This window comes from Ursus americanus, chromosome X, assembly GCF_024610735.1.
Source record: "Ursus americanus isolate L20-20 chromosome X, mUrsAme1.1.p, whole genome shotgun sequence".
Taxonomy (NCBI): Eukaryota; Metazoa; Chordata; class Mammalia; order Carnivora; family Ursidae; genus Ursus; species Ursus americanus.
Genome location: NC_142164.1, coordinates 108,541,432 through 108,568,988, shown reverse-complemented (window position 1 = coordinate 108,568,988; position 27,557 = coordinate 108,541,432). Strand labels below are relative to the sequence as shown.

General features: G+C 37.1%; 1 protein-coding gene across 3 annotated transcripts in view; it reads right to left on the bottom strand.

Annotated features, from left to right (window-relative positions):
* Window positions 1-2,441: 2,441 nt before the first annotated feature.
* The window catches only part of SCML2 (Scm polycomb group protein like 2), a 94,008-nt gene continuing 68,892 nt past the window's right edge, over window positions 2,442-27,557 (bottom strand). For 2 of the 3 annotated variants that reach the window (XM_045778014.2, XM_087860365.1), the window contains exons 8-15: window positions 25,348-25,556; window positions 21,023-21,146; window positions 18,233-18,436; window positions 17,338-17,520; window positions 9,899-10,012; window positions 8,984-9,235; window positions 5,245-5,396; window positions 2,442-4,187 (exon numbers count right to left, since the gene is read on the bottom strand). In XM_045778014.2, coding sequence (XP_045633970.1) covers window positions 4,059-4,187; window positions 5,245-5,396; window positions 8,984-9,235; window positions 9,899-10,012; window positions 17,338-17,520; window positions 18,233-18,436; window positions 21,023-21,146; window positions 25,348-25,556 — 1,367 coding nt within the window. In that variant the 3' untranslated portion in view covers window positions 2,442-4,058. The remainder of the gene's footprint in view (window positions 4,188-5,244; window positions 5,397-8,983; window positions 9,236-9,898; window positions 10,013-17,337; window positions 17,521-18,232; window positions 18,437-21,022; window positions 21,147-25,347; window positions 25,557-27,557) is intronic. The other variant, XM_087860366.1, reaches the window with a different exon arrangement.

The following is a 27,557-nucleotide window of genomic DNA, read 5'->3' as shown; positions in this document are numbered from 1 at the left end:
GACACCTCTGGAGTGTTGGACTTGGCCTGGGAGAACACGCAAAGGCACGGAGCTGTCAGGGTCTCTTCATCGCTGCAGCAGAGCCTGGTGGATCCTGACCAATCTAAGCAGAGTGACCCAAACCACATCTTCATCAGGCAGTTTATTATTACATAATACCGAAGCTTAAAATCTTCTGGACTCTTGGTGTAAGTATTTCCACTTAGCAGGCAACTCAAACATTTGGCAATCTCCGGAACGGAACTCAGTGCTGATGGCCGGCGCTCCCCGCTCTGACCAGGGCCTGTCCACAGCCAGCTGATGGAGGGAGGCTCTTAACGACTTTGAGCAAGGGATGGCATCGAGCACTCTTTCCCCCACCAGAGTCCGTTCTTGTGTACCTGCACTGTTTCTAACAGAAGTAACTGTTGATATCGCCAGCATCCATGCTAACTTCTGAAATATAGTAGTACATAAATTAATAAAGAAAGGTACAGGAGTGCCTGGGTGGCTCAGTCGACTAAGGGTCTGTCTTGTGCTCAGGTCAGGAGCCCAGGACCTTGGGATGGAGCCCCGCATGAGGCTGCCTGCCCAGCAGGGAGTCTGCTTCTCCGTCTGCCTCTGCCCTGACCCCCGCTCGTGTGCTCTGTCTCTTTCTCTCAAATAAATAAAATCTTTTGAAAAGAAGCTGCAAATTGGGAACCTGGGCTTCTCCCTCAGTGACTGTTTCCAAATGGTGACACTCGTATGCTGCTTATACGTTATAAATTTCCTATATAGAAATGAGATGTACACTCCTTGTTTGTGATGACCTTGCACACTGTCCTCGTTGGAAGGAAGTCTCTGCACGGCCCACACTTAGGGCGTGGGCAGCGGTGCCCCACCCCATGAGGGAAAATCTACATTACCTGGGGTTCTTCTGCACAGACGTGTCTATTCTCCCCCATCACTTGGTCACAGCAGGATGCCGTCGTGGGTATTCGTTTCATGCTTTGGGTTCTGACCCAATACTACTTCACTTGTTGCTCAAATTGTTCCAGACTGAGGCACTGGGAGCTCTTCCAGTTGGCCCCCGTGTCCCTGTGAAATGCCCCATCCTTGTGCTTTTTGGAGCACATCCTTCTGACACGACAAGATGCTGCAGATCCATCAGGAATATCCCCTGCCCCGGTCCTAGAATGAGACATTTCTCTAAGGAGCCCTGGTTCCTGTCACTAGAGAACAGTGTCAGAAATGAATTATTCGAGTGTGACAGCAGTATGGTTCCTTTTTAAAAAGTTTATCTTTTTGATATACATACTGACCTACTTAGATTAAATGATAAGTTATATTTGCTTTAAACAACGTGGAGATGGGGGGTGTGGTGGGTGCATGGATGCGACAAGATTGGCCATGAGTTCATAAGTATTGAAGCTGGGTGATGGGTCTGGGGTTCCTTTTACAATTCTGTTTATTTGACAGAGCACAAGCAGGGGGAGCAGCAGGCAGAGGGAGTGGGAGAAGCAGACTCCCCAGTGAGCAGTGAGCCCCATGTGGGGCTCGATCCAAGGACACTGAGATCATGACCTGAGCCAAAGATAGATGCTTAACCAACTGAACCACCCAGGCGCCCCTATGATTTTATTTTTAAATTCCAATTGTGGAATTCCACCAGCTGCTGTTGGAGAATGGACTGAGAAGCAAAACCAGAGGAAAGATCATTTTAAAGGCCTGGATGGTTCACAAGAGCCTAACATGGAATGCTATGTCTGGACTAAAAGTTGACAAACCAGACAGTAAAGAACAAGTGCTTCTGAATCATCCAAGTCCCAGACAAGCAAAGCGACAGCCCTGTTCCAGCCACTAGAGCATCAGCCCTGGAGCCTAGTGAGGCCCCTGTCGTCTCTGAATGAAGTACCAGACACGCTGTTGCAGCGGGAGGAGTTTGTGGGTTCAGAGGCATGGAGCAGAAGCTCCTGGCGTAGGGGAGAGGGGCAAGGGGTCAGATACTGGAGGCGATGCAACCCCAATCCTGAGCCTCTAAGGCTTTTCCACCCTGTAAGCTGGGAGAGCTGAAAGCAGAAAGGCAGTAGGACTCCTGGCCCCCAGTGGTAAAAGAGCAGCCAGAACTGCCAGCCAGACGTGGGAACTCGGGGGGGGGGGGGGCACGAGATACGTGGGGGCACTGGCCTTTCCTAGCGCGCTCGCGTCATCAGTACGATTGCGAGCAACAAGTTTTGAGCACAAAGCTCACTGATGGAACTTCGGACTGCTCCCCTGGGTCTCGTTTAAGGCCCTACAAGAGATCAGCCCTTTGCTGCTAGTGATCTGCTTATCTGCAGAACGAGGGCAAGTGTTAATACTCAACTATCTGGATGTAGAAAACCACAAACTTAGTAGAGCGCTTCTTTATCAACTCTAATAAATTCGTACATTAATGTCATGCAGTGAAAGCAAATAAAATCAAATCTGAGGCTTTGACATTATTGTGGTTTTAAAACTTTATTATATTTTAAAATCTGAAAACTGTAAAACATAGTATTCATACAAACACCTGAGGACTGTTCAACTGGGCACAGCATCTTCACACAAACAATTTGATAAAAGACCAGGTTTAAATTAGAATTTTGTCTTCTAACACAGAAGGAATAACATAGATAAAACCACCCTTTAAATAGTTGCATTCTTATATAAAGTACATTTGGCTTTCTGAAAAAGAAAATGTACATTCATGCCCCTGGTGTATATTTTATTGGCATTTACAACAAATGGCTAAGACTTAGCACAGATTCTCATAGCTTATAAACATTACACCAAACTTATACAAAGTAATTACAATAAACATATAGCACCATTTCCCCTTGAAAGTTCTAACTTTAAAAATAAAGCCCAAAATGATGTGAGAATTAATGCATCTTGCAAAAGTTAGCAGAATAAATGGCTCAGAGCTAAGCAAATTAACTAGAAACATTGCATAGGACAGAGAGGTTCCCTGTATGAAAACCAACCTACGGATTGTTTCTCATCCCCTGAAGACAAAGCTGAGAGGTAACAGTAATAGCAAATGATGCACATATTTTTTACAGAATAAAAACCTCTAACTATATAAATAGTTCACTATTACCTCTGTGGCAGTACAAAGTGCCATATTAAATTCAAAAAGAACAGATTCACTTGTTTGTATACCTACAGGAATAGAATAATATATAAATATGGTATAGTATCCATATGAGGAATAAACAGACAATAAAATATAAATCTTTAAAAAATTTGGGCACAGGTGTTTTCATATAGAGATGTGAGAAATGAATGCCCAGTTAAATGTCTACGCTTAGCGAAAATATGTAATGTTTTAAAATAATAGGTATATTATTGAAAAAAATTTGATCAGACTCCATCCAAACCACGCTTGTAGTATAATATCTCCTGCATAAAACAACCATTCTATTTATCCTATAATTGTTCAAAAGTTATCAAAAACTGATTAAGAACACTTTATGAAAGTTTATAACCTTGCTTTTTTTCTTTAAATATGAACAAATACAACACAGAGAAATACTAATAAAAGGAAAATAATTTATATGGCTTTCCCTTTCTAGAAACTGGCAGAATAGGAACAGAACTTGCAGTAACGGACATAAAATATTTGGAGAAAGAGATAATATCTACGTTACATCTTTAAATTCTCTTCTGAGGAAAACTTCTCACAGATTTCATTAGAGAACTTGTCAGTCCCTGATACTTTCCCCTTTGGGATTTAGCTGTTTTGGTTCTATATATAAACATTAACTGAAATCAAAGGTGTTTCTCTGTTTCCAGCATGAAAATACACTTGTAAACTGTATAATAAAATGATAAATTATAAACTGTAAAACAATAAAAAGACATAAAGAACTCCCAATTTGAATATGCTAATACTAACACGTAAATGGTTTTTAAAGAAGTAGATTGGACTATGATGTTGTTCTGCAATTCCGGCTATAACATTTTTAGAGGAACTGTCTACCAAACAAAAGCTGCTAGGAGAATTAAAATATTTTTAAATTAAAAGTAATCAGGACAACTGAGAATTCTGTCCCATCTAAACTTACACATCTTTTTCAATTGTATTTTCCTTCTTTAAGTTTGTCAATGTAGTAACATAACTTTAATGCTGGCCCCAGCTTCAGCCCCATGTACTTCATCATCACATCACTTTTGAGTAGTAGCAGAGCCTTCCCGTCAATTTCCTACAGAGAGAAAGAAATTACAATTAATAATGCATTCATATTTTGTCAAGTTATAGATAAGAACATGTAAAATAGAGAGCAGTCGTACATTCTTGATATATATTCTCTGAATATGCATTTATTTCCTGAAAACTATTAAAAATATAATTTATACAGTAAGACATCATGTGATAATTTCTAAATTAAGAAAACAGAAATTTAATCCAGTATCTTTCAAAATTGGCCTAAGCACCAAACTATCTGATTTTAAACACCGTGTTTGAATAAAATACTACGTATCTATGACAAAGGTTAGAAAGCTATGAATTGTAGAAATGAACTTCAGACGGTCATTAACTTTCTTAAAAAGGCTGGGAATATGACGATGTCAGCATCAATGCAAACCGTAAATGTGTTATACAGTGTTGTCTTTATGTTGAAAGCTAATCAGTTGTCTGAAGCTAAACTAATTAAATGCTAAAACTACTGATTTTCTTAGAATACTGAAAAGGACAGAAGATATTTGGTCACTGATTTGTTAGAAGACTATAAACATTACTTAATAGACACAAGGCATCCTCCTAAAATTTTTTATTTCCTTAATTAACCAGTTTATGTCAGAGAAGCATATTATTTGGTATTCATGAGCTCCTATTTAAAATAAAACTACACTTATACAATTGCTGGATTCATTGGGCATCAGTAACAAGGAGGACACCCTGTCACAGCTTGTGGTTACCCCCTCCTACTCATGGTCCTGGGGCCAAGCAGGGAGCAGGTGGGGAGGAGGATCCTTGTGGGAGAAGACATCTGAGAGTGGCCATGCTGAATCATCTTCTTTTGAGAACTTGAAGACTTGTAGTATTTTAGGTACTCGGGTACCCATTCAAAGCACAGATCCAGCCTCTATCATTTAAGAATCTAACTTTGGGCCAAGTAACCTTTCTCACATATGGAAAAATCAGTTGATAGGGTTCCCCCACCATCCACACTAATCAGCATCCATCCAACTGAAGGGCCTGCACAGAGGTCATTGAAAGGCATTATGGCAGGAAAACCGGATCAAAAGATACATTACATGTTGCCTGAAGAGGTCGGCGAGGGGGCCTGATATCTGAGGATCTTTATGTTTCATAAACTGTATCACTTCATCCACAGACCAGGTTGAAGGGTCCTTAGAGAAGCCTTGTTTCAGGACACTGGGGTCAGGTACAGCTATATAACTTGGAGCTTCAATGGGGGGGAAAAAAGACAAATCATACTTGACCTGATTATCCTGAAAGAAGAGATGTTAGGTAGGGAGAAGTGGTCGCATTCCTGGAACCTTCTATTAAGCACCCCAGCAAGGACCCAGGACTCCAAGTGCAGAATCCAGTGAAAGCCTAGATTAGGATGACCTGAGGATGGCTACCCAAGAGCACCCCATCTGACCTCCCCCAAACAACAAAAGCAGCTTCAGAATTTACCTTAAAGCTTCAAAAATCATAAAACAGACTGATCAATCTGAGGCCTTGTTGGCCACAGGCAAAGACAGCAAAAGATCTGTTGCTTGGGTTAAATTAGGTTAATCTAAGCGAACCTATTACTCTTTCCTTAATTCAGTGAATTTCTCTCAATCTCTGTCCTCTTGGTCTGTCTAGATTAGGTTTCTTTCACTAGCTAAATACAATGGAAAGTCTCCCGATTTAGTTTTATAGTTGCTTAAATTCATTCACTTTAATGAAGGAATTTCAATAACCCCATTATCTTTGAGAACCAAATTAGTTTTACTGATTTCTCCCATATATTCAATATGGATATTTTTAGCATCACTTTATTCTTTAAATTCCTATCTCTTAAGGCTTAAATGTGTATCTGAATTTTGAAGAAAACAGGATTATTTTCTCCTTGGCTAGGTCAGAAGTAACTTTAACATTATACTGAATACCTCTCTCAAGTTTAATTGCATAGTAATAGATATTCTGGTTGAATGTTTATAAGTCAAAAAAAGAAATAATTGAGGGGCTCCTGGGTGGCTCAGTCATTAAGTGTCTGCCTTCGGCTCAGGGCATGATCCTGGAGTCCTGGGATCGAGCCCCACATCAGGCTCCTCTGCTGGGAGCCTGCTTCTTCCTCTCCCACTCCCCCTGCCTATGTTCCCTCTCTTGCTGGCTCTCTCTCTCTCTCTCTCTGTCAAATAAATAAATAAAATCTTTAAAAAAAAAAAGAAATAATTAAGACATAGGATAAATTAAGCACTCATACCTCAAGGAGTTTTAGCTGTGCTGTTCACCAAGTTGTGCTGTAATTTCTTTGTGTCCAGACAAGTATTCATGTTACTCAACCAGAGTGCTTGACTCTCTAAAGTTAGTGTGTGATACAGAAGTGAGTTTTGTAATTTGTCAGGAAGATCTGTTTCTTTAAACAAGGACCGTCAACACAAATTTGGTCTTTTTTGGTGTGAATTAACCAAAAATACACCTTTTCATTCCTATCATCTGGGCTCCAGCCATTTTACAGGCATTTTGAGTATTTACCCAGGTAAAGGGCAAAGAAAAACAGAAAATAAAAGAACTCAGAATGGTAGGTTTTTTGTGTGTGTAACTCAAAAGTGTACTTATTTTCTCCTTCAATATCGCAACTTTGATGTGAAACAAAAACTCTTTACTAAAACATATCCTCCCTTTCACTTGTTAGAGATAAAAATGTTAGTTATATCTACGAAGAAATGCTACTGTGCTGTTTCAACCCAATTGAAAATGATGATAGAACAGACCATGCCATGCCTAAGGCATTCTAACAATTTAGACAGAAAAATCTTCTCCTTCAGTTCTAAGAAAGACTTAATTTAAGATGAAAAAAATTACTGGCAAACTTAATTAAGCTAATCATACCTCTAAATAACTTTTTTCTGGTTTATGTCATCAGAATCCAGTATAGTTATGTCTTAAATAACATGTAACCAGTTTTATAGATTACTACAGAAAAACTATATGCAAAGATATAATTTATGGTATAAAACTATAATTTTATATTTAAAATAAAACAACTGTAAGATCATCTATTTTTAATTCATTATGGAAAAATCATTTAATTGGGCCCATATCTTCAAAACAATCAGAGAAGTTGCAAACATTAGTGTTATTCAAATGATTACATGAAATAAACTAATTATGTGAAAGATAATCAAAGTCCAGTCATGTTTTTCTCCTGAATGGCTTTGTCTTACACTAAAATATCAGTAAATGTTTCTGAAATAAATAAAAGTGATTTGATTTTATCCACAACGTTATTGGATTTCTTTCCTATAATAAAAATGAACAATTTATTTCATTCAAATAATGGGGCGGGGCAGGAGGTTGTGAGAGCATCACCAGCAATCAGGGGTGGACTCAGCTTTAAGTAATAGTTCCAGTACCTTAAAGAAAACAATTGTAATGACACCTCTAGACAGTTTCCAAGTGAAATGCTTACCTATTCTCTGAAGATGGAAGCAGCCCAGCAGTTAAGTGTAAAGCCGGGAGTCAGAATGCCTGGATTCAAAGACTGACCCAGCCACTTTCTAGCTGGGGACCTTAGTCAAGTGACTTCTCAGATTTCTCACATGAAAATGTTTACCAGCACCTACATCTTAAGGAATTGTTGTAAAGATGTACTGTATAAGGCTATGTAAAATATTACATGCCTGGCCCATGTCAGATAGTGATGAAGATGATGCTGATTACTATTACTAATAACTAAATTACTAGTAAGTAATGTTATTACTATTAGTCTTTCCACTCCTGGAAAGACCAAAAGCTAGCCTTCTCTAGCCTAAATACAGGCTACTTTGGCATAGTAGTTAGTCATACATTTGAAAGTGAGATATTTAGTATTAGGGGTGACCTTTTACAGCCTTTTACTGAGAAGGCCTGTCTTCAAAACTCTTATTTTGTGAAAATACCTAAAAATTCTGGTGCACTACCCCTTGATGGGATAAACATCTGTCATCAGACTCCTTGCAAACATCACTCTGAAAGCAGAGGCGATCTACATGAGCTGGGAGATGGGGGGATGACATTAAATACGTCATAGCATGTATGCGGCACAGTTGCCCATAGAAAATATCCATGAAGAAAAGCAATCAAGTTGGATGCTTCCCACTGCCTTCGATACTCCCCTTGCCTAGATGCCTACCAGGAGGAAAAGGACAAAACACTTATTCCCACCCTTACCCCCCCTCCCCCCACCCCCTTCATCCTTAAAAGTGTACAGTGTAGCTATCTTTGCACATGGAAAACTATTCTGGCTCTTTCCAAATGGCAACAGGATGCTGCCCTGTTTACACATATTATGTACTACTGCTGGGTCTGAGGGAATAACTGAAGGTATGAAGAATGGGGAAACGGCAACAGCAACAGAATACCAGAGCCCAGATCTGGGGGCCACACGCAGGCCGGAGTCAGGAAAGGTCTCAAAAGAGACAAGGAAGAGAGTACATCAGAAAGGAGAGGAAGTGCACCTTTCCAGGCCTCAGAGTCATAGGAGGTTTCTGAGTCCAGACAGTATCCAGTGAAATGATAAATTACAAAGGAACTATTAATAAGAACCACTAATCTAAGAAGTCTCTGTGACAGACATGGTTGGCGATCCAGATCCCCAGGGACAGTTCTATGCTGCCATGAGGATCGGAGGATCTGTAGTGGCTTGACCCTGAAAGTAACATAAACAGGGAGGACTCAAACTCCTCAATCTTGGCACTTTCTCCAATGTGATACACTCTCGGGGGATGTTGTTGGGCAAAGAAACCTTAAGGAGAAAGAAACACATTGGTTGAGAATCACTGTTTTTAAATATACCTTCGTTTGTCCTCTGCATTTGGAATTTAACTTCATGGTGACTGCTCTTGGTAGATTTGGTCCCCACTAGTGCTGAACTTGAGGTGCCTGGCACACTTGGAGAAAAATCCCTGGAGACTGCAGTATGAGTGCTTACAGGATTTCTGATGGTAGGGCTTAAAGAATTTGCTGGATTTAGTGGTGAGTTTTTGGAATCTTCAGGAAGCTTTTCCTCTTTGGGCATGCCATTTCCCTCAGAAGACAAGAGTTCTTCTACAAGAGAAAAAGACAAAGGCAATTATCTTCAGACTTATAGCTTAAATACTATTAAAAGGTCAAAACATCTCCTAATCTTCAATAGTTCACATAAGCCATGCTATACTGAACCACAAACCTCTAACATAAAGTACACGGCCACCCCCTTCTTGGCATTTATAGTAATGGACACTGTCTTAAAATCCAAATTGATTCCAATATGTCACCTGTATTTCTCGTGGCACTGTCCCTTCCCAGTCTTGCTACCAAGGCTATGAACACCTCATGAAAGCATTCATTTTTAGGAATGCAGTTCTTCACAACTATTATAATATGATCACACAGTTGGCTTCTAACATTTGCTTACTACTTGGACACCTAACACTTTCAGTGGAGAAAGGCACTAGGTTTTTCTATTCACTTTTTATCAGCTTTCAGTAATACAAAGCTGAATGGAAAATGTTACTGTAATTGTTTTATTTTTATCTAAGGAGAAATGACAATTGTGTACTTCTGAAGGGAATGAAATGCTCGACAAAGCTACCAAATGCTCATTTGGCATTTAGTAGCCTAAATGCTCAAGCAATTTGGGCAAATACACACCTCCACCCAAGAGCATATAGTTAAGTGGTAGTAGAATGACTTTTCTTCCCATTCCAGAAACATGTAAATACTATTTACCTTTAGAGGCATGCACCTTTGTTTTGGGGAGCTTAGGTGACACAGGAACAACATAAGGTAGAAGTTCCTGAGAAGGCCGTTTGGGGCTTTTCTTTTCTGTTATGTCTTCTTTTACTGTTTAAAAAAAAAGGTGTCTGTTATAACTAATTAACATTCCTCAAGCATTTTCAGATCATCAGCATATAACACTTTTGTTTCTAAATCATTTACCTACTGTAACTTCATCAACAATTTATCAATTACTTGATTGTTTGTGAATAATATGTGTTGATTTCATCCCATTAAATATTTTGGTGACATCATATTCAAGAGCTAAAAGCATTATATCCAGGCACCATTTACTATAGGTTTATCACATATCTCTCAATATCTCAGGAAGCAGTGAGGGAATCAATTATAATGTGTCTAAAAAGGCCGGGGAAAACTGTTCCCATGAACAAAAAAAGTTAAGAATTCAGAGAAGGAGAAGACAGTGTACAGTGGACATTTCATTTTATAGGCAGCAGTCCTGGCCCAGAGCTCACTACCCTTACTATAACTCTACAGCTTACTTATTATTAAACCAAATGCATTTTTACCTAAAGGGCCACTCTTTAGGACATGATCCTGAAAGTAATAACATCTCAAATTATTAATTATACTCTAAATATCAATCAGTATCTTGATTTAACCTCCAACTAAAAGTAAAAATTAAGTATAATAGAACTCTAAAAAGTCTGATAACAGAACTTGAGTGAGAAGAAAGATTGCAGTGAGAAAGTACCCAAGTCAAACTTCATCTGGTTCAAAATAGCTGGGGGCCAGGCATGCTTTTTAAGATCATCTGATGACTGATTGATTACTAAAGAGTCTAAGAGAGCTCTTACCACTTGATTTAATTTTTAATCATGGACTACAAAAACCAACAGGCAAAACAAATTTCAGTAAATGGCAAATATTTTTATAATTAGGACATATAAATTTCTATAAAGAAAAAACTGGCTTTTTTCAAACTCATTTAATGATATGGAGAATTCAAATGCTAATATGTAGTTTTCTATACGTATATGTTACCTCAGAATCTTAGTGAGATAAGAAAATCTTTTCTTTTACTTGTAATAATCTAATGCTTTCTTATAAAAAGTTAATGAAGCTGGTGTATGGTCTACTATCTGGGGCTGATAAAACATAAAAATGACTCTTGACTTCCATTCCTGGGTATTACAGTAAGCTCAGGCACAAAACTTTTCCTGCAGAGATAACGAGAAAAAGCCAGATAATTTAGAGAATACTTTAAAAGTCACCAGAGAGGCACTTCCAGGATGACTGATGAAAGACCTCCAAAAATCCACTTCTTCATAAAAATAACGAAGAGATTGGCAAAATTAGTTTTTTTAAAAAACTCTGGATATTACGTAAAGGGTTACAACAGTCCAAAAAGCATTTGTTCAAGAAAAAAGTGGCTGAATCTCAGAAAGAACAGCAAATTCTGTGGCACTTTAGCTTCCCTACCATTGTCCCCTTCACTGTTTTTGCAGCAGTTTTGCAAACCAACAGGTTCATAACTACTGTAGCTGTGAAAACCAGCACATTCTACCAGCACCGGAGGAAACACAATGGGTCTGGAGCTCTCAAAAGGCCCTATGCCCAGGAAACCGTCACAATTTGACTAACCTTGAAACTCAGTGGAAAGCTCTGATCTCAGGGCTTGTTTTAGGAACTAACTCAGAGCTGGTCTGTGTGAACAGTCCTATCTCTAAGGCATTGCTCAAACAAACAAGCAAACAAACAAAAATCCACAGTAGTAATTGTTTAACACTATTGCTGCCTGAGGCAGCATTGCCAGTTGGGGCTGAAAGGAAACTGACCAAAAAGCTTTAAAAATAAACGTGGAGAATAAAATGTCCATTAGGAGACTTTGAAAACCACAGAGATACTCCTGGGAATCTAGAAGGCCACATGTAAGGCTGTATCCATGCCCAGGAAAGACCTAAGACCTTAATCTTTCATTTCGTGCTGACCTTGAGGCTCTGCACAAAGCAGACTTGTAAACTGCCTCCTGGAATGTTCAAGGTAAATTCCAACACATACATGAACTCTGCGGCAAAGGATGGGAGACATACTGGTTGCAGGCATTTATGGAAATCCCTGTCCAATCATTTGCTGAACACTAAGCTAAATGAACAGACTTCAGTGGCCACATATAATAAAGGAGCCCAGGAAGTCATTAGGTTAGTCCAGGAAAATCACTATACCAAAGCACCAGCAACAACAAACCCTAGGGAAGGGGAGAAAATGTGATTTTTCAGAGTTACTGCTTTACACTTTTAAAATTGTCCAGTTTTCAATTAAAAATTAGGAGAACTGCAAGAAACATAAAAGTATGGCCCATACAAAGAGGGGAAAAAACAGTCAATAGAAACTGCCTCTGAGGAAGCCCAGATACTGGAGCTAGTGGACAAGGACTTTAAATCAGCAATTTTATTTATGTTCAAAGAACTAGAAAAATGATCATGTCTAAGGAACTAAAGTATGAGAACAAAGTCTCGCCAAATAGAGACTATCAATAAAATGATAAAAATTACAAAAAAGAACCAAATCAAAATTTAGGACTTGAAAAGTAGTACAAATGAAATGAAAAATTCACTAGAAGGGCTCAACAGCAGATTTGAACTAGCAGAGGAGAGTGTCAGCAAATTTAAAGAAAGGTCGATTGAGATTATAAAGTCTAAGGAACAGAAAGAAAAAATTATGAGGAAAAATAAACAGACCCCAGAGACCTGTGGAATACCATCAAGGACACCAAAATACACATAATGGAAGTGCTCCAGAAGGAGAGGTGACAGAGAGAAAGGGACAGAAAGAATATTTGAAAAAGTAATGGCTACACGTTTCCCAAATTTGATGAAAAGCATTAATATGAATATCCAAAAAGCTCAACTATCTCCAACTAGGATAAATTCAAAGATATCCGCACCTAGAAAAAACACAAACTATCAAAAGCAAAAGACAAAGAGAATCTTGAAATTAACAAGAGAAAAGCAAATCATCATACAAGAGATCCTTGATAAGACTAACAACTGACATCTCACCAGACAGATGCTATAGAAGCTAGCAGGAAGTAGGATGATATAGTCAAACTGCTAAAACAGAAAGTCAACTAAGAATTCTACATCCAACAAAATTAAATTTCAAAAAATGAAAGAAAAATAAATTCTTCACAAACAAAAAGTGAGGGGCGCCTGGATGGCTCAATTGGATGAGCGTCTGACTCTTGGTTTTGGCTCCTGTCATGACCTCAGGGTCCTGGGATCAAGCCCCGCATCAGGCTCTGCCCCGCAAGGAGTCTGCTTGAGATTCTCTCTCTCCCTCTCCCTCTGCCCCTCCCCCTGCTCTCTCTCTGCCTAAAATAATCTTTTTTAAAAAGTGAGAAAATTCAGGGTGCCTGGGTGGCTCAGCTGGTTGACCATCTGCCTTCAGCTCAGGTCGTGATCCTGGGGTCCTCGGATTGAGCCCTGAATAGGGCTCTCTGCTCCACTGGGAGTCTGCTTCTCCCTCTCCCTCTGCCTGCCACTCCCCCTGCTTGTGCTCGTGCTGTCAAATAAATAAAATCTTTAAAAAAAATTTAAAATTTTTTAAAAAGTGAGAAAGTTCCTCACTAGAACAGCTTACCTACAAGAAATGAAATGACATTCAACAGTAACTCAAATACACACAAAAAAATTAAAGAGTACTGGGGTGCCTGCGTGGCTCAGTCATTAAGCATCTGCCTTCAGCTCAGGTCATGATCCAGGGTCCTGGGATTGAGCCCAGTGCTGGGCTCCCTGCTCAGAGGGGACTCTGCTTCTCCCTCTGCCCCTGCTCGTGTGCTCTCTCTCTCACTCACTCAAACAAATGAATAAAATCCTTTAAAAAAAATTAAAGAGTACCAGTAAAAATACCTGTGGTTAAATATTTATTTATGAGAGAGAGAGAGTGTGCACACAGGGGAGGGAGGGGCAGAGGGAGAGGGAGAAAGAAACCCAAGCAGACTCACACTGACTGTGGAGCATGGAACCTGACGCAGGGCTCGATCTCACAACCCTGACATCAGACCTGAGATGAAACCTGAGATGAAAGAGTTGGATGCTTTACTGAATGTGCCACCCAGGCACCCCAAATATATTTGTTTTTGTAACTCTTTTCTTCTTCTTCTTCTTCCGTTAAAAAAACAAATGGGGCACTGGGCTGGTTCAGTCAGTAGAGCATATGACTCTTGATCTCAGGGTTGTAAGTTCAAGCCCCGTGTTGGGAAGAAAGCTTACTTAAAATACAAAAAAGGATAATTTAAAAAAATGAAAAAAACAATAATTACAAAATTGTATTTTGAGGCTTATGATGTATAAAATATAATTTGGCAATAAAAGAACAAAGAAGGGGGCAGGAAATAGAGCTATAGTAGAGCAAAGTTTTTGCATAATATTAAAAGTGAGTTGGTATCAATCCAAACTAGATAGTTTTAAGTTAAGATGTTAATTGTAATCCCCAAGGCAACTACTATAAAAATAACTCCTGGGCAGAAAAACAAAACAAAACAAAAACTCAAAAACTTTAGTAGAGGGGCGCCTGGGTGGCTCAGTCATTAAGTGTCTGCCTTTGGCCCAGGGCGTGATCCCAGGGTCCTGGGATAGAGCCTCGCATCAGGCTCCCTGCTCTCCTGGGAGACTGCTTCTTCCTCTCCCACTCCCCCTGCTTGTGTTCCCTCTCTCTGTGGCTGTGTCTCTCTCTGTCAAATAAATAAATACTATCTTAAAAAAAAAAAACTTTAGTAGAAGGAACAACAAAGGAATCAAGTTGGTATACAAGAAAACATTTAAAACAAAACAAGAAAGTTATTGAAGAAAAGACAAAAAGAAACATTAAGACCTAGAAAACAAATAACAAAATGGTAGATATAAATTCTACCTTATGAATGAATAAATAAATTCTTCCTTATTAGTAATTATATTAACTGTCCATGAGATAAACACTCCAGTAAAAAAATTAGCAGAAAGGTTAAAAAAAAAAACCCATGTTCCAATTATATAGTTAATACAAAAGATACACTTTAAATTCAAATAAACAAGTAAATTCAAAGGGAAAGTGTGAGAAAAAATATACCTTACGAACAGTATTTAAAACTGGAATGGTTATAGTAACATCAGACGAAATGCCTTTAAGAAAATCCTAAGAAATTCACACACACACAAAAACCCCAATGAGAAGTAACAAATTCAGCAAGATCACAGAATACAAGATTAATAATACAAAAATCAACTGCATTTCTACACACTTGCAATGAACAATCCAAAATTTAAATTAAGAAAATAATTCTACTTACAATAGTGTTAAGAACAATAAAATGTTTAGGGATGAATTTATCAAAAGAAGTGCCAGATGTGCTTTCTGAAAACTACAAAATATTATTGAAATAAATTAAGGAGACCTAAATACACTGACATCCCATAGTATGAACTAGAAGATTCAATATTAATTTTTAAAGAGATTTTATTTATTTATTTATTTATTTATTTATTTATTTATTTATTTAAGGTGGGGGAGGGAGCCAGAAAACGAAAGCAGGGGAGGAGTGGAGGGAGAGGGACAAGCAGACTCCGCACTGAGCATGGAGGCGGTTGCAAGGCTCAATCCCAAGACCCTGAGATCATGACCTGAGCTGAAATCAAGAGCAAACCCAGGCACCCTGAAGACTCAAATATTATTAGTTGGCAATAATCCCCAAATTGATGTACAGATTGAACACAATCTCTACTAAAATCCCAGCAGAAATTGACAAGCTGATCTTAAAAATCATATGGAAACCCAGAATTGCCAAAACAATCTGGAAAAAGGAGAAAAAAGTTGGAAAACTCCTACTTCCCAATTTCAAAACTTACTACAAAAAGCTACAGTAATTAAGATAGTGTGGTACTGGGGTGCCTGGGTGGCTCAGTTGGTTAAGTGCCTGCCTTCAGCTCAGGTCATGATCTCAGGGTCCCACTCCCCCTGCTTGTGTGCTCTCTCTGTGTCAAATAAATAAATTAAATCTTCCAAAAAAAAAAAGAGATAGTGTGGTACTGCCATGAGGATTGACATACAGATCAATGAAATACAAAGTCCAGAAATAAATCCATATATATACATCCAACTGATTTTTCACAAGGGTGCCAAGACAAGTCAACGTGGAAAGAGTAGTCTTCAAAAAATGGTGCTGGGACAACTAGATATCCACATGTGAAAGAATGAAATTGGACCCTTATCTCACTGTATATAGAAAAATTAATTCAAAATAGATCAATAACCTAAATATGACAGCCAAAACTATAAAATTCTTAGGAGTAAACATAGGAGTAAATCTTCGTGAAACTGTACTAAGGAATGTTTTCTTAGGTATGACACCAAAAGTACAAGAAACAAAAGAAAAAATATATATTGGGGCGCCTGGGTGGCACAGCGGTTAAGCGTCTGCCTTCGGCTCAGGGCGTGATCCCGGCGTTATGGGATCAAGCCCCACATCAGGCTCCTCTGCTATGAGCCTGCTTCTTCCTCTCCCACTCCCCCTGCTTGTGTTCCCTCTCTCGCTGGCTGTCTCTATCTCTGTCAAATAAATAAATAAAATCTTTAAAAAATATATATATATAAATTGGACTTCACTGAAATTAAAAACTTTTGTGCTTCAAAGGACACCATCAAGAAAGTGAAGACAACCTACAGAACGGAAGAAAATATACGCAAAGACTATTTTTCTTTCTTTCTTTTTTTTTTTACGATTGTATTTATTTATTTGACAGAGAGAGAGAGAGACAGCCAGCAAGAGAGGGAACACAAGCAGGGGGAGTGGGAGAGGAAGAAGCAAGCTCCCAGCGGAGCATGGAGCCCGATGTGGAGCTTGATCCCAGGACCCTGGGATCACACCCTGAGCCAAAGGCAGACACTTAATGACTGAACCACCCAGGCACCCTGCAAAAAATATTTCTGATATGGAACTTGTATCCAGAATATATAAAGAACTCTTTATATATAACAAACAAAAATATAATATAAAAGAGGTACAAATATATTTTATTTCTATGTAATAAAAAGACAAAGAACCCAATCAAAAACAGACCCAATCAAAAAATTGACATTTCTACAAAGATCTACGAATAGGCAATAAGCACATGAAAAGATGCTTAACAACCTCAGCCATTAGGGAAATGCAAATCAAACCACAAGATACTTTTCAGGCTTTTGATTCTCAAGTTTATTATGAATATAAGAAATTATCTGCCCACTCTGAATGAACAAAAACAACTATATATTATACATGTCTAATTAGTTCATGGTGGCTAAAATGTTTACTTTGAGGAGGACACAAGGAAAAACTAAATTACACAAGATTCTAGTGTTAATTATAAAATATAAAACAGAAGCACAGTATAAAATTTTACATTTTCTCTCACCTGATTTATTTTTATCATGCTCTGCAGGACTAGGAGTATTACCTCTGTAAGAGCTAAAAGGCTGGCTACTCAAAAGGTTATCACACTGCAAGCTGTGGCATAAGGTCTCAAGAAAGCGAAGAGCAAATGATGCACTATTCACTGGTGGGAGCTGGATAGAGTGAGTTTCTCCATCAAAGGAAGCTATTGGAGGGAAAAGAGATGTCACAGTTACCTCATAGATAAAACTACAACATCAAAAAAAGCCATCAATTTAGGAAATGTATTATAAATCTAATTCGTGGTTTTTGTAATTTATAAAGAAATATTCTTAAATTATAAAGGCCCCTCTCATTCAAACACAATAGCCTATATTGGTAAAAGCATTCTCATTTAAAAAATATTCATAAGGCAAACAACAAGAGCAGCAGCAGCAACCCAGTGATCTATAACACTTCCTGCTATTCCAAGCATTCTGTGGGCATAAATGTAGTATCTGATCGGACGATCATAAAAGCTAGTTGATCTCGTAAGCATTTCTTGAGTCACATTTTCATTTAGAGCTTCTTATAGGTCAGCCTGTTTTCTAAAAACATTAAAATGTATTATCAACCAAGGTATTTTGTCTATAGTAAGCTTAATACAGCATTTAAAAAAAATCTTTTACCTCAATTTACAGTATAACTCTGATCATTGTCTATTTTGAACGCAAAGTTAAACTTTCCAAATCAGAGTTAAAAATCTATAAACAGGTATTTATTATAAATACTCTATTATATCAATGTAAGTATGCCAATACTATAGTTAATATACTATAAATATTATAAAATAATCCATATATTATAAAATCCTTGCCTTTTCAAAACCTAAAATCAAATTTGTAAGAAAAGCTGAATAAAGGATAAGTTGAGCATACCAGTTATCACTTCTCCTCCACGATGATCTGGCTTAAGAAATCCAAAAACAGTCTTACTTTGAAAGGCACAATCCACACAGGCCTGCACGGTCCGCCGGAGCACCACATTCACGGGGCCCGGGCCAAAGTGGTCAGGCAGCTGCTGGATTTTCTTCTGATCCAGGTGAGGGCCAGAGTTTCCATGTTTGTTTATATAGACACAGACTTGAGGAAACGTGTATATAAATATACCAAACAGATTGGTTAAAAGCAACATAAACACTACATTATTAATTACTATATCCCACTAGCCAAACTTCACTCAAAGAGAACCCAAATATAGTTAATATCAACAATCATTTCTGCTACCTAAAAATATGAATGTAAATACATTTTCACATTTGTATAAAGATATTAAATCTAGAAATAATCCAAATGCCTATTCGATTTTCTAGAATTTTGCCTAAAATAATTATAATAAAAACTATCCAACTTTTAGTAGCATCACAATTCTTCACATATTCCCACATCATATAAAATGGTATAAAGATAAATATTTTCACCTTTTAACTGTACACACAGTACAAGAATTCTCTTTCAAAACTGGTCATGTTAATATACTCCTTGGACTGAATTTATTTTAAATCAGCAACATTGCACCTTCATTGTATTTTCTAAAGTAACCAAATAATTTAAGATACATGCCACAGAGTAAGTTCTAATGACTTAGAGTAATTTTTTTTCAGTAAGGAAAATAAAAATGATCTTTATATACATGCCAAGGTTCACTGAAGACAATTAAAAAATAATACTTTCTTTAGTATAATAAAAGTATATGACTTAGAAGCAAATCAATTATAATCACATAAATGTCATATTTCCATATTTCTTCACTGAGAATCAATAAATATAAATCAACATACAATGTAACAATATGAGGGTACATTATTACCAAACAAAATATACTGTCCCCCTAAATTAAGATACACATTATTTTTATCCATTACCTAATTTATATTGCCAAATTTTACATATACATGGTCTATATTCAGTAAAATAAAAACCCATTAATCTCACTTTCACTATGTTGAAATATATGATAATTCAACCTTGTGGCAATAGCCAAAGGAAGGATTGACTTTGTCACAGAAATTAAACAGCTATTAAAAACTTAACCAGGGCTGGTTCAGTTAGTGTTAAAATTATACAGCAATAGATAACTGATCCATTTTTGTATCCACCTACATAATGCTCAAAATATTCATTTTAAATGACTATATTCCATGACATACTATTTGTGTACCATAATTTAATGAAATGTTCCCTAGTTTGGGTACACTGGAGTTATTTCCAATGCCTTGCTATTAGAGATAAATCTTTAGTAAGTACCTTTTTAGTGTATAGCTTCATTGTTAGAGTTATTTCCTTGGGATAAATTACCAAGTATGTTTAAATGCTTTAACATTTTTTGGTTTTATTCCAAACTCCATTCTAAGAAGGCTATACCAATTAGACTGCTATTAATTTAACAAATATTGGTTGAATATTTCTCTCCTATCATTCTAATCGGGTGGATTATTTCAACTGTATCTTCTCATCATCTTTATCTTGTTTGGATTATCTATATAAAGAAATGGTAAATGTCCAGTGGTCAAAAGGCCTCCACCTTTACTATCATGCCAATTATGTAATTCTTCCTCAGCAAATGTTTGAGTTAGGACCTGGCTAATAAACAATCATAGGGCAAAAAACCAAAAAAACAAAATAAACTTAACCAGAGGTGCCTGGGTGGAATAGTTGGTTGGGCGTCTGACTCCTGGTTTCGGCTCAGGTCATGATCTTGGGATAGTGGGATCAAGCCCCGAGTTGGGCTCTGCACTAAGTGCAGAGTCTACTTGAGAATCACTCTCCCTCTCCCTCTGCCCCTCCTGCTCATGCTCTCTTTCTCTCTAAAATAAGTAATAAATCTTTTTTAAAAAAATAAAAACCCATGGTGCTGATGGGATGAACAAAGTCCTACTGAACACAAGTGAAGCTAAACAAAGATTTCCATGTTTTATCTCCTTTGTGTTATACTTACTTAGCTAGTCTCTCCTGCCAACAGACTAAAAATCAGAAATAATAAACTGACAAAATGAGGTATGTTACAATAATCTTTAAGTGATTTCTATTTCAAAAAAATAATTTCTTTTTAATCAGGAAAGGGAAATTGGGGAGAAAAGTCCAAGGAACAGAAAAGTATAAGAAAGACAACTAGGAGAAAAAGCAATGGTACATGCTTTAAAAAATAGGAAGGGAACAAGAAAACGTAGAAGAAATGACAAATAAAAGGGCGATTTGTTCAGTCTAGGTCTGTGTCATTTCATACTCTCACATAACAGAATAATTTAAAGTCATCATGCCCCTTGACAGGTAAGGATCTGTCAAAATTTTAAAAGGCATTTTAAAAAGATTTGAAGTAGCTTTAAAAGTACATACAAGACAAAAAGACATTGTGAAATAAGATAAAGGGAAAACAAAAATAGACTTGACAATGATGTAAATTTTGTAAATCTTACTAAGCTGAATAAAATACTTTAAGAGTAGTGAATTTTCAAGTGACTTGTGTATTTAAACAGTTTTTCCTTAACATCAAAATGAACAACCAGAATTTCAAAATACTTTAATATAAAAAATGCTAAGAAAAAACCAAAAATGTGTTTTATCATCATCTTTTTTTCCTCTTATTTTATTCCTCGAATTTCAAAGACACTAAAATAACACAGAATAAAAGATTAGTAATTTTATGCCCTTGAAAAAACACTAATTTACCTGTTGACATCACTATTTTAGATGTGCCAGGAGTGGCATCCTTATCATATGAAACACGACGGTCTCTGGCCAGGGAATTTATAGAAGCTGAAGATGTAGAACACAAAACAGGAAAATATTTTTCCTGTAAAAAAAAAAAAAAGCACAAGTATATATTACACATTTTTAAAAATTCTTAGATAAGGAGATCAGAAAATTATCAGCATCACTGGTCACAAATCATCAGCTGTCAAAAGTCCTTGGGGTTGGAAACCCCGGTGTGTGTCACAAATTACAGTACTTTCCAAACTGTGCTCCTCAGAGGGGCCCATGAGCTGGTCAGGTGGAAGAAAAAGAGACCAAGAGTATGGGATTCCCAGCATTACCCCTCCTCCAACTGGTCAACACCTTAGCCAAATAGCTCACTCTGTAAAGTTTGTTTTTATTTTCTGAGGTTCCCTGTATGACAAGTTTTTTTCACACTGCTAAAGTGAAGTCTGCAAATCCAATCCAGCAACACATCAAATGGGGGTGGGGAACCTCAACAAGGCAGAGGACAGACTTTGCCTTTACAAAGCAGTCACTCATCTGGTTTTTACTACATCTGGCCTGTATTTCTCCATATTATATATGATAATTTTGACAAAATTACAAGTGGTTTGCTAAAGTCCATATAAAATTATGCCTATTGTATATAAGAACCAAATGTCTTCTGGGCATTGTTAAATATCACTAGTGTTTTATTTATTTTATATTGACTCTTGGGGTTTTCTTGGGGCTACCTTCAAATAGGGCTCTCCAATGTCAGAGAAGGGGGTCTTGTACCTAGAAAAGGTAATAATAGAGGATATTTTAAAAGCAGGGACAAAGGAGGATAAAATAGGATAACATCCAATGTTGTATTTTCCTTATTTGTTTAAATTAATGACTGTCCTTTGGGTTCACTGTATTCTAGTAAATTGTTTTTTAAGTACTGAATTATAATTATTGCGTTGATATAGTCTCATTCTTTCAGTATTTTAAAAATCTGAAATCTAAATCCTCTGACTTAAGACATAGCAAGATAGTATGCTTGTATTAACACTATAAATTGAATAAAGGTACATTTATTTGAAAAATGTGCTTCTATACCTCTAGAATCCTTAAAGGGGTGGGGGAGGTGTACCTGGACAGTTGACAAAGAGTCTACTGTAAGAATAATTTGTACTGTAGCTCAAAGACTTCCTAAATAATTAAACTATGGGGGCACTTGGGTGGCTCAGTTGGGTAAGCGTCTACCTTCAGCTCAGGTCATGATCCTGGGGTCCTGGGATGAAGCCCCGTGTCAGGCTCCCTGCTTCTCCCTCTCCCTCTGCCCTTCCCCCCTCCACGCCCCTTCTGCTCTTGCTTGCTCTCTCTTGCCTTCTTTCTCTCATATAAATAAATCTTTTTTAAAAAATAATTAAATTATGGTGTGATAGTACTGAAAAAGGGATATAGGTAACTGCATGAGAATCTTCATCTTTTCATGATGAAATAATAAAGCTAAGAAGATGGTGAATTAAAATTCTTCCTTTGAAACAAAAAATAGTTTATTATCCAAAAAAATTATAGAATCTGTCCCTTGTCCCACCCTACCACCTTATAAACAATATTTTCAAAAACACCTTTTTTAAATTGTCAAATTAGCACTGGAATTATTTGAAAATAAAGAAGTGAGGAGAAACTTTATGGAGTTATATCTTCATCATTATACCAGCTAATCACAAAGACTTTTTTCAGCACCTGGAAAATATACATTAAAAATACGCATCAAGGGCACCTGGGTGGCAGAGTCAGTTGACCCTCTGACTCTTGGCTTCAGGTCAGGTTGTGAGCTCAGGGTCATGAGATCAAGCCCCAAGGCCCACTCCATGCTCAGCACAGTCTGCTTGGGACTCTCTCCCTCTGCCCTTCCCCACTGTACTTTCTCTCTCTCTCAAATAAACAAACCTTTAAAAAAAAAATGCATCAATGACACCCTTGATACATTCTAGTTTTCAAAATGCATTTAAAATAAAGCATTATTTCCTTTTAAATATCACAAATTTCCTTAATTTTATGCAATTTATTTTGAATTTGAAAATTTTAATCTGCTAATGATTTACATTAGAATAACCTGCTTATTTGATTTTTTCGATGTTTATGATTTTATATTTGAAATATATTGTTATTGACTTTCAATTTTTATTTAAAAATTTTGAATGCTTTTTGAAATAAAAATACCAGTATTAATTTAAGCATTTTATTTTATTTTTTTTTTTAAGATTTTATTTATTTGACAGAGATAGAGACAGCCAGCGAGAGAGGGAACACAAGCAGGGGGAGCGGGAGAGGAAGAAGCAGGCTCACAGCGGAGGAGCCTGATGTGGGGCTCGATCCCACAACGTTGGGATCACGCCCTGAGCCGAAGGCAGACGCTTAACCGCTGTGCCACCCAGGCGCCCCTAATTTAAGCATTTTAAAATCAGGGGCGCCTGGTGGCTTAGTCAGTGGGCGTCTGCCTTCAGCTCGGGTGGTGATCCCAGAGTCCTGGGATCGAACCCCACATCAGGCTCCCTGCTCAGCCTTCTTCTCCTTCTCCCTCTGCCGCTCCCTTTGCGGCTCCCTCTGCCACTTTTCCTGCTTGTGCTTTCTTGCTCTCTCTCAAATAAATAAATAAGATCTTTAAAAAAAAATAAAATAAAAATGGCATTGTCATTTTGCTCCATACTGTAAACATTAGTTGAAACAAAACAGAAATGTTATATATATTGATATCAGATGGCTGAACTCAGAAATGTTTATTACTGCTGAAATTTAGTTTAGTTCTAATAAGATCTAGGAAGATTCTATGTCTTTACAATAAGAATATATCTCTTGTGGGGCCCTTGGATGGTGCAGTCGGTTAAGCATCTGACTCTTGGTTTCAGCTCAGGTCATGATCTCAGGGTCTTGAGATTGAGCCCCGCATTGGGCTCCAAGCTCAGTGAGAAGTATGGGGATGTTTCTCTCTCTCCCTCTGCCCCTCCCTCTGTTTGCTCACTCTCTCTCTTTCTGTGCCTCTAAAATAAATAAAGCAATCTTTAAATACATATCTTGTAAAAAAGAAAAAAAAAAAGAAAAAAGAATACATCTCTTGTAGAACAGATACATTTGGGTCTTTTTAAAATCCATTTTTATAATCTCTGTCCTTTAATTAGAAAATTTAGTTCACTAACTTTTAAAGTAATTATTAATATGTTTGGGTCCAGATATACCCTTTATTATTTCTTTTCTATTTGTCTCCTGTGTGTTTTATTCCTCTATTCCTCCTTTTCTTTTTTTTTTTTTTCAATTACTTGTTGAATATCCCTTAGAATTCCATTTTAGTTTTCCTACTGACTTTTTAGCTATACTTCTCTGCATTTGTGTTTTTACAATATGCCCCGGGGATTACACTGTATAACCCATATAGTTAATACTGTACTACTTAACATAAAATGTTGAAACCTTGCAAGATATCCATATTCCCACTCAAAGCCTTTACACTGTTATATGTATTACATCATGTTATGTATTGATAATATGTAATGATGTATTATATCATGCCATATATATTACATTACCCCACAAGACCATATTATAATTACTGCTTTAGTCACATTATCATAAAGAAATTAAGATGAAAAAAAGCAAAAAACAAATAATTCACATTTACCCAGAGATAAACTCCCTTCAGCATTTCTTATAGTGCTTGTCTGCCAGTGTGGAATTCTCTAAGTATGCTTTTATCTGAAAATGTCTTTAATTCACCCTCACTCTTGAAGAGTATTTTTGTCAGATATAGAATTTTGTGTAATACCCCTACCTCCTGTGCATACTCCCCTCAACCAGCATGTCTGCTTCCATTCAATCTCCAGTATCTTCAAGTAGCTGTTTTTTCTATTATTTCCAGGTTTTAAAGTTGTTTTCTTTGGGGGAGTCAGTTAGGTGGCCTAGCATCATTGAATTTACCACTATGATTCCCCTTTCCACCCACTTTATTGAGGTATAATTTATGTACAGTAAAACTCACTTCACATTCATTTTTAAAGTATACTGACTTTTAAATAAATTGGCCTGAACATAAATATACCCACACAGTATTCCCAATGTAGTTTTGAAAAAGTTGAACAATATTCAAAGTTTTAAGTTTACCCAAGAAAAGAAATACCAATCTTGATGTGGGCTTTAAAAAGCTTTATATATGCTCTTCGTACAGTACATTCCTAAAGGGCCTCATCATACTCTTAGTAAATCCTAAACTCTATGTTATAAATAAGGCATTGCAGAGACCTATAATACAAATTAGGAGGAGATTAACTAACCTTTTTTGGGGCTTTTTTCCTTGGTGTGAGATTTTTAACAGCACTTCCCTTCTTAGGGACTGAAGTCTGTCCAGGTGGTTTAGTGCGAGCTGATTTCCTGATCTGCTGTGTTGGTAGTATTACAGCAGTTTTCTGTGGAGACTGCATTGAACGCTGGGTTGCTTTGGAAAGAGAAGACTGTGTTTTTGCTATATTCTTTGTAACGGGCACTGAGGAAAAAAAAACAACACAAAAATAAAACTCAAGTAAATGACATAGGTACTGTCTTCTTAGGACTATAAAGAAATTTAACTCAACCTTTAAAAATATTCCAAAGGTTATTCACTAAAAACTTAAAATAAAAGTACCATTTAAAATGAAGTTTCAGGGGGCGCCTGAGTGGTTCACTCAGTTAAGTGTCTGACTCGATTTTAGCTCAGATCATGATCTGAGGGGTCATGAGATCAAGCCCCACATCGAACTCCATGCTCAGCAAGAGTCTGCTTGAGATTCTCTCTCTGCCCCTCCCCCCACTCACACACGTGTGCCCTCTCTCCCACTAAATAAATAAAATCTAAATACATACATACATACATACATACATATATACATACATATGTACATAAAATGAAGCTTTAGGTATTTAAGATTCCAGATTATCAGCAAGTAGTCAAATTCTCCAGAAAAAAATAAAGAGGCTTTTTTATAAGACAAACCAGTAACTTCAAACTTAGCATAGTGAACGTTTCTAGCAATTTACCTTTTGTCTCCTTCTCCTATTTTTAGTTCTTAGCCCAGAAAAGAGTTTTCCTTTCAGAAAATACCATGCCAAAATATCTAACCATGCCATATGCAGTAATCACTTTACCCATCAATATAGAAAAACACAGCAACACAGCTATCAACTCCTAGTTCATCTTTCAGAGGCCAGAGGAATTCCCTGCACTTCATTTTTAATGGCTCAAGTACATTATGTTCCTACATGTATGTCTAGGAATAAAATTTCATACACTACAATATAGACTCTACATTAACACTGTCATGGAAAGAATACCATCACACCCAAGTAAGCCCTATCCAGACAGTCCGAGCATGTCAAATGAAAGTTACCTGCCAGGTTACTTTTGTCTATGTTCACAGTCAAGTAAAAAGAGATGTTTTTAGTATTAATCTCTTAATAATTTTATTATTACAAAAAACATGAATTTTATATAGTAAGAAGTACTAATGTAAAAAATTCTTTACAGGAAGAGCTGTGTAAGTAAAACATTTATACATTTATGCAAAACTCAACCACTTTTATTTTGAGGGCTTCATTTTACAACTTGAAACTAATCTACTGCTTTGCTCCTCCCATTCTTCAAGACTATGTATAAATCTGACCTTCGACGGAAAATACCACATCTTCCCTGTAGCGTTTTTATCTACTTTCTATCACTTGCCAAACCAAGAGGAGGGAACAGTCTTTCAGCTGCCAGGGAAAGGGAAGACCACTTAACTGCCACCATCACTTTCCCTGCTTATTTACAGTAATTCATGTACTTACTCCAATCTCCTTACCTCTTTACCATCATCTACCTCATACTCCACGCTCACTTCTGCTTTCTTCAGTAACTCCAGTGACCCAATTTACACTATTTCTTCTCACACAGTCTCCCTGTCATCATCTTTAGGAATTTAAACATCATAATTCTGATGCTTCATCATCCTGACCTCATCACCAAGAGTTCAGCCCCTCCCTAAAATGGTTATACCTAGCTATTTCTAGAACTCTTCTATCTCCAAGACAACTACTGTGCCACCTTTCTTTACCTCCAATTTTACCTGTCATCTTTGCTTCATACCAACTGACCATGCTTTTCCTGATCATTATGAGATCTAGTCACAAACCCTCTCCATTTTCATTCAATCTATTAACTTTATTCTGACTTGACTTTACTCCCTATCCACCTCCTATCTACTTCTACCAATACCCCTCTAACTAGTATCCCTTATTTTATCTCCCCTTGATCTTTGATCATGTCTAGGATGTTGGTTCCCACCTTTGAGGCACACTATCATTTGCTTTCTCTGGTCTTGAGCTATAGAACAAGGGTCAGCAATCTTTTTCTCTAAGGGGCCAGATAGTAAATATTTCAGGCTTTGAAGGCCGCATACAGTCTCTATCACACATTCTTCTTTGTTTCTTTGTTTGCTTGGTTTTCTTAAATCTTTTTTGAATATGAAAACCA